At 48.9% G+C, this 7,817-nt stretch overlaps 1 protein-coding gene across 1 annotated transcript; it reads left to right on the top strand.

The window, feature by feature from the left end:
• The first annotated feature begins 218 nt into the window (after nt 1–218).
• CCNA2 (cyclin A2) lies at nt 219–7,409 on the top strand. The gene is made up of 8 exons (XM_074867241.1): nt 219–394; nt 438–736; nt 1,816–1,931; nt 2,294–2,517; nt 3,090–3,294; nt 4,138–4,251; nt 4,777–4,910; nt 5,344–7,409. Exons 1-8 carry the CDS (start codon nt 219–221, stop codon nt 5,393–5,395), a joined length of 1,320 nt encoding a protein of 439 aa, XP_074723342.1. The 3' UTR covers nt 5,396–7,409.
• Nucleotides 7,410–7,817: the final 408 nt, after the last annotated feature.

The following is a 7,817-nucleotide window of genomic DNA, read 5'->3' as shown; positions in this document are numbered from 1 at the left end:
TGGCCCCTGCCGCCGCCCGTAGGCCGCGTGACGCGCCGCGGCCCCGCGCCCTCATTGGCCGATTCAATAGTCGCGGGCTACTTGAACGGCGAGAGCGGCGCCGCGGCGCGAGACTCGGTGGCCGCCGGCACGAGTCGCGCCCATCCCCCGCCCGGCGGCGCCTCCCGTCCCCGTCCCGTCCCCGTCCTCCGGCGCTGCCGCCACCCGCGGCCGCGACCATGTTGGCGGGGCAGGAGAACCAGGAGAACGTCCCTCCGGGCGGCAAAGCCCCGCCACCCACCGCCGCCGGCCCCCGCGTGGTGCTGGGGCTGCTGCGGGGCGCCCAGCAGCGGCCCGGCATCCCGCCGCAGGTGAGGGGGGGCGCGGCGGGCCCGGGGCGGCGCGGGAGGAGGAGGTGGGAGGCGGGGGCGCCATCTTGGGGCAGCGGGAGCTGTCAGCGGCGGCGGCGGCTGTCAGCGGCGGGGCCGGGCTCTCGGCGGCGCTGACGGGCCGCTCTCCCCGCAGGCGGCGCGGGGCGGCGGTGAGGGCCATGGCGCGGCGGGGCGGCCGGTCGGCGGGCAGCAGCCCTTCGCCATCCATGTGGACGAGCCGGACGGGAAGCAGCAGCGGCGGCGGGGCGACCCGGCGACCCAGAAGGAGGAGGCGGCGGCGGCGCTGGGGCTGCGTGCGGCCGTCTGCGCCCTGGGTGAGCGGCGGCCCCTGGCGCCCCTGGGCAACGCCATGGAGCTGAGCTTCGGTACGTGACACCCACCCCCCCGGTGCTCCGACAGCCCCCGAGCGGGCCCTGCCCGGGGCCCGGCTGGAGGCCCTGCCGGCCGAGCTGCGCGGCCGCTGGGAGGGCGGCGCTGCCCCGGGGCCTTGGTGCGCGCCTGGGGGCCCCGGCCCGGCCCCGGGCGGTGCCCGAGCCTGCAGGGCGGTGAGCTGGGTTGTGCCGAGGTGTGCCCTGGGGAGCGATTTCCAGAGCAAACCGGAGCAGAACTGCAGGTCCTGAAACTGTTCTGGACAGACTGGTTTGGTTCGACTCAGAAGGTACCTTTTCAGCTACTGAAACTGATTTGGTTCCTTTGAGCCTGCCATTACCGTACAACAGGTTTTTCAATGGTTTCAACTGGTTTTCAATCCAGCTGAGCTATCGGTTCCTTGAGCCTCTACACTCCTCTACACTTCCATTCCCTCCTCTTTGTGGGTAGTTTTATGCACGAGAGAAACCAGGTTACAGGCAAGTGCCCTTGCCCTTAAGGTCTCACCCTAGGCTTACCATTGTAGAGTTAGAAGGGGACTTGACTCAGGCAGATCCTCAGCCTTAATAGGCTTTTCTCCCAGTGAATAGCCTGTACTGGTGTAAGTGTTTTGAGCTCTTCCCAGTACGTAAGAAATGGGAGCTGTCAGATCCATCTTCTGTAACACGCGTGTGAATATGAGGGCTGATTTCATCATGGTCCACTTCTGCAGTCTACCAAAAGCTCTGGTACGCCAGCCCCGTTCTGAGCTGCAGTAGTTAAGCTTACAGGAGTCACATCTGTGTAACAAGGTAACACAGGATGCCCTGAGCACTACATGACTGCAAAAGAGTTTCCCATCCCTTTATTCTTAGGGGGGAGAAAGGGGAACGGGAAGCTCCCTGTTGCAGTAACATTTTGGCTTCCCTAGAGCCTCCTCAGCTCCCAGTCTGGTTGGTTGAGTGTCTGCCCTCTCTGCCTGCCCAGGAGGCCTGGGGGGCTGCCACCGCCACCCTGCAAAACAGGGCAGCTCCCTGTGCCGTGAGGGAGGGGTCTGAGGGTGCCCCTTTTAACATGACTGTTATCTTCTGCTTAGATTCTCCAAGCATTATGGATATTTCAATAACCTCAGAAGCAGAAGAGAAAAAACCAAATGTTAATAACGTGCCAGACTATATCAGCGATATCCATACATACCTTAGGGAAATGGAGGTGAGCTGCCGTCTCTTTTCTTATTTGCATACAGCTTATGGGGGAGAAATTTGGGGTTGAGAAATGCATCTGAACATTAATTACTACTACAGTGACTAAACTAAAGCTTACTAGAAACAGAGAAGATGCTGTGTCCGCTGCTGCCCACACAAGGCTGGTTTCTCATGATGAAGCTGATTGTGCCATGCACTGAACGGAAGCTGGAAAGCGAGCTTATATAATGGAAATATAACTGACTGATCCTAGACTTAACCATTGTTTACTTCTGATTTGTTTAAACTGTGGTAAATGGAGCTTAAACTGTTGCTTCCCTACTGGCACTTAGTCCAATCTCAAATCTTATCTGTCATCTAAACCTACAGGTGAAATGCAAGCCTAAAATAGGTTACATGAAGAAGCAACCTGATATCACAAACAACATGCGAGCTATTCTTGTGGACTGGCTGGTGGAAGTCGGAGAAGAATACAAATTACAGAATGAAACCCTGCACTTAGCTGTAAATTACATTGACAGGTTTCTTTCTTCGATGTCTGTTTTGAGAGGAAAACTACAGCTTGTGGGTACTGCAGCTATGCTGCTTGCATCGTAAGTGAAATTGCTTGATTTTAAATTCCACATGCTGGTCTCATACAGGTGGAAATCTTGTGGCTGTTGCATATTCTGTTGTCTATAGCCAGACTGACTCAGGAGGGCTTCACACTAGAAGAAAAATCGGGAGTTATCCCCTTAAAAGCTTGGCAGTTTGAAACTCTGCAAGCAAGGTTCTAGGCTATCTTTGTAGATTGCCCTAATGTGAGGCTTCGTTATTTCTAGCTGCAGCAGCAGAAGGCTTCTGAACAGTATTTGAGGGGAATATGCACAAGGCACGCGAAAGGAAAGTTTTGCTTGCGCCAATTATTAGTTTAGTGGGTTCTTCTGGAATTTCAGTAACTCGTGAGTCCCAAATTGTTTAGTGCTAAAATATCAGGCTATTGTAGCTCTGTAACGTCAAATGCTGCTGATTCAAGAGCTACTGAACCCAGTAAGCTTGTTTGGTAACAGTGCCCAGCTACTTCACAAGTCAGAATTTAAATTAGCATGCTGGCCTTCATGAAATGTTGCTGGTTATCTGTTTTTCTAGTACTCAGTTATTTGCTCATAACTATGTCTCCTGGCAGAAAGTTTGAAGAAATCTACCCTCCTGAAGTAGCAGAGTTTGTTTACATCACAGACGACACCTATACCAAGAAGCAGGTTCTAAGGATGGAGCACTTAATTTTGAAGGTTTTGTCCTTTGACTTGGCAGCTCCAACAATCAACCAGTTCCTCACTCAGTATTTCCTACATGAGCAGACAAATGCTAAAGTGGAGAGCCTGTCAATGGTAAGAATTACTAGCTTGGAGACTAATTCTATTACTATTAATGCACTTTACGAGCAATGTTTCCTAGTCCCAGTAGAAAAGAAATGCTAAAGGATTCTTCAGTCCAGGCTTCCCTGCCTCCTCCTATTTTTAAATGTGTGGTGTCTCTGGGTGAGCTCTGGAGGGTGCGTACATTGTGACACGTGCTCCTCAGAAGTGGTGCCGCACCACTGGACACCGAACTCTCGAACTCTCGTATGGCCACTGAGTGTCTCAGTGCTCCATTCCTATCGCAGGCTGGCACTTGGCCTGGCTCAAGCACGCACGCTCACTCAGAGCAGGCAGAGATTGATGAACTTTAATTTGGGGCTTGTTTCACTGCTAGATGTTTCCCTCTTATCTAAAACTGCCACACCTACCCACCCACTTTGGCTAGAAAGGACTTTTGTTTTGGTTTTCCCCTCAACAAGCAGTGAGCTCTAAATCCGGAGGCTAATTTCTAAAGCACAGCACAGATAGCCTTTCAGCTACAGTTATATTTAATCCTAACTGTATGGCAGGTACCAGAGCTCCTAAACAGAAGCCTTTGTCTCACTGTGCAAAGGTCAGACCTGACTGCACTCTTCTCTCTAGCTCTTATATACCTCTAAATATAAAAGGTAGTGTTGAAAAAGCATGCGTTGGGAACACTGACAGTAGCTAACTGTAGATGCTAAAAGAGAAAGTAAGTGGAAACCAGTAAAAGCTGTTCCTCTGACTGATGGCAGGATTGGAGGCTTAAATTAGGGTTCTAGTGTGACTGTTAAATGCTCTTCTAGTTCCTTTTGTAAGCAGGTGATTCCCTTTCTCTCGTTTCCCTTGCAGTACCTTGGGGAGCTGAGTCTAATTGATGCTGATCCTTTCCTGAAATACTTGCCCTCAGTTACTGCTGCTGCAGCATTTCATCTAGCAGGCTACACGATCACTGGACAAACCTGGGTATGTAGCAGTAAAACTTGAGCCTTCACACACCTTTATGCACATTTAGTGTGTTTGTACGCAGTTGTGAATGTTGGGGCCTGGGCTGCAGGAGTCGCAGCCCCTCCGTGCTCCTAAGCTGCTAATTAGGGATTGCTCCCTATGCCACTTGAAAATGGGGGGACGGGAGGGACATGCACCTCTTCTTGGAAGGAAGAGGCATCTACTGATGCACTTCGCTCCGGTGATCCTCCTCAAAGCTGTACGCAGCTTCCTCCTGATGAGGAAGTGGGTGGTAAGAAAGCCTAAGCACCAGAGGCAAAGAATACTTGTTTAGAATATGATAGTTTTCAGGGTTACTGTAAATCTACATGAACTGCTAAAATCTGAGCAGTATTAAAGTACTTTGTGCTTGAGAAAAGGACACTCTGCCACACTGCTAGAACAACAGTGTTTCAAGAGGAAGCTGAAAACTCCACCAGCGTTGTCAGCATTAAGCAAACAGAAAAACCTCAAATATCCCTCTTCCTTTCCTTTCCCCCTCAGCCTGAATCCCTGTGCAAAGTAACGGGCTACACCCTTGAAGACATCAAGCCCTGCCTCATGGACCTACACGAGACCTACCTCAAAGCAGCACAGCACACACAACAGTCCATAAGGGAAAAGTACAAGAGTACAAAGTGAGTATCTCTAGAGACAGGGGATAAGCTGCTATATTATGCCTGATGAGTCCTGCGGGATGGGATGGGGTGGCGGGGTGTGTCTTGAGTCTTCAGTCAGAACCAAAGCTACTGTGTAAGTGAACCGGTGACAAGACTCCCCAGGTTTTTGCACAGTGTTTTGTTGAGCAATACTTGGTGTTCACCACCAGGCCTGCCATCCCTGCCTGCACCGTCAGGTAGAAACTGGAGGCATGTTCTTGACGTTCTGACAGTTGGTAGGCAGGAGATGGTACTTAACGCTCCTAAAAATCTGTGTCGGCGTGGTAGCCGACAAGCCCCAGAACGTTTCCCACCTTGTGAGAGGTGTGCTTGGCTGCAGTCCGCGTGCTGCTCTTTGCAGCAGAGAGCACTTGAGCAAGATGACATCCTGCGTCTTTTCTTTCCTCCCTAGGTACCATGGAGTATCGCTTATTGACCCACCAGAGACACTAAACTTATTGTAATAATCAAGAGACTGATCTTTTAAAAAGATGTATATTACAAGAAAACGATGTACAGTTTTAAACATGGTTCAAAATTCTAGATGTGATCACTCAGAATATTAATACAGGTTTTGGTGAGCTTAACTATGAAGTTAGTTTTATGTGGTTTTAATGTAAATCTTTTGTACATGCAACTTATTAAAATATTTAGCTGGGTTTTTATAAAAATGTTCTCTTTGAGCACGGAATTAACCATGCAGACCCCGTAAAGTCTGAGACTGCTTATCCAATTATAGACTAAACATGAATACTAGCGGTGCATTATTATAGTAGGGCTTTTTCTCCTTCCAAATAAGCATGACTTGGACTCCAGAGCAATATTTGTAGCATTTTTATACTGTCTAGTTTAAACTGAGACTTAGCATAGATCCAAAATGTGGTTTAACGGCTAATACTGGAAGAAACTATAGCTATGAGGAGAACACCTTGCTGGAATTGACTCTTGCGAGGTTCTTTAGGCTGTGCCAGCTCCTGGAAGCCTGCATTGCCATGTCCTGTATTGCACTGCCAGATCTCCGACAGGTTAAAGGTTGAACGCTCTGCTGCAGGGACTGTGCAGCTAAAATGAGTACACTGGTCTGTGCTTCTCTCTTCTGGCACAGAGAAAATGGTCTTGCTATAGGTATTTTCTAGTCAAAGTGTAAAACTGATACTAATTTCAACCCATGGAGTTCCCACTGATGTGTTAGCTGTCCTGGAAGCCCATCGCTATCTACTAAAAAAAATTAGTCATCAGTCTGCTTACCTAGTACCTCTTTGGGGATGGATGGTGGAGGGATTAAACTGCAGGAGGGTGAACTACTGCTCTGTGCCCTTAAGAGGAGGGAACATCTGGCACAGATGGGCTATGGGCAGAACGGTATGGATTCTGTACATCCCTCTTGCTCAGAAAGGCTTCCTCTGTGGCACGCAGCAAAAACGTAGGCCAACTGGTCTTATTTTTCGTTAGTTCTAGAACCATTGCATGAGCAAGCTAGCACATAATCACATTAGATCATGTAGAAGTTTACCTTCAACCTGTGTAAATGGAGTGATGCTGCCCTGTGCCTGCTGTTCTTTGCATGTAAAACAGTGAGTGCATGGAAGTGGGTTTAATTAAGCCATTTCCAGGTTGGCTAATAAAACAATTTTTACATCTGATGTTAGTGGTCTTGCCAATACCTTAAAATCACCGAGGGGTAGTACTACCATCTTAAACTGGCATTCATTTCTAAAGCTTTTTGGCAAGGGCTGCCCTGTGAAACCTGGGCTGCTTCAACCTGGAAGTTGATACAACACTGTCCTTCTGGTTGTCTGGACACGCAGCAGGTAGCAGTATAAATTCTTCACAGATGTTGAACAGCTGCTATGGTGTCAGCTACTTAAAATGAATTTTTAAAAAATCAGCCCTCTGTCGAGCTGACAAGCATGCATTAGAGAGAAACATCTTGCATGTCTTGGCTCAGTAACTAAGAACTTGCTGCACTGCCCCGACGTCTGCTCTGCAGCCTGAGCCCTCCATGAACTCAGTTACAAAACTGATTTGAGTTGAGCGGTGGTGGCTTATCCAGTCAACAAAAGTATACAGCAGAGGCTGCCTTGTTTCAGTCAAGCTGAGCTTTTTAGGATGCACTTTGACTTTTATACATTTACTAATGTTTAATGAACTGTACTTCATTAGTCTACCATGTTCTCCAGTAGCCTTTATTTAGCTGAATTTCAGTAGGTTGCTACCGAAAACCTAAAACTAGTTGGGGGAAAAAACTGCACAGTGCATCATGTCTGTTGCTTAGTACTGGGAATGCTCTAACCCTGCAGGAGAGGGAGTCTGTACATACAGCAATGCATTTGCCACGCTTGTGCCATCAGTTTGTGACCTTGGAAGGGCAACTCCAAATGCTGACTGGCAATTAAGACAATAGAGCACAGCACTCTTCCCGAGAAACTGGGTTCTGCCTTCCCCTTCTTTTTTTTGTGGTGTATGCTGGAAACTTTCCAAGACCACTGACAAATAGGCACAGTGGAAGAGGAGTAATTCAAAGGAAGCTTATAAATGATGTTCCCCAGAGAAAAGCAAGTAGCAGTACTTACGTGAAAGGACTTCAGTGGTTTATATTAATTTACTGCTTAATGAAATGTCTCCTTGCTCTATTTTCAATAGAGTTCTGTTACTGTTCCCATAGCACAGAGAAAAATTCTCCTTTGCTGCCCAAGCTGTACTTTCAACATATTGATACAACTTCCTTACAGCCTAAAAAACCCACTTGTTGTGGGCTGGCAGCTCTGCCCAGCATGGCTGTGTTCCTCCTGCCTCACTGGCAGCTCCTGCTGCTGCCATCACTATCATTTTTTCCATCTTCTCATTTCCTGAAGTTAATATGGGACAATTCCAGCTCTGGGTACC

The sequence above is a fragment of the Strix uralensis genome, chromosome 4 (genome assembly GCF_047716275.1).
Source record: "Strix uralensis isolate ZFMK-TIS-50842 chromosome 4, bStrUra1, whole genome shotgun sequence".
Classification (NCBI taxonomy): domain Eukaryota; kingdom Metazoa; phylum Chordata; class Aves; order Strigiformes; family Strigidae; genus Strix; species Strix uralensis.
The sequence above is the reverse complement of the archived record's forward strand: the minus strand, read 5'-3'. Positions and strand labels throughout refer to the sequence as shown.

Coding starts and splice junctions, on each gene's coding strand:
- CCNA2 (XM_074867241.1), top strand. CDS start 219: ATGTTGGCGGGGCAGGAGAACCAGGAGAACGTCCCTCCGGGCGGCAAA. Junction 395..437: donor GGGCGGCGCGGGAGGAGGAG/GTGGGAGGCGGG, acceptor GGGAGCTGTCAG/CGGCGGCGGCGGCTGTCAGC. Junction 3,295..4,137: donor AAGTGGAGAGCCTGTCAATG/GTAAGAATTACT, acceptor TTTCCCTTGCAG/TACCTTGGGGAGCTGAGTCT.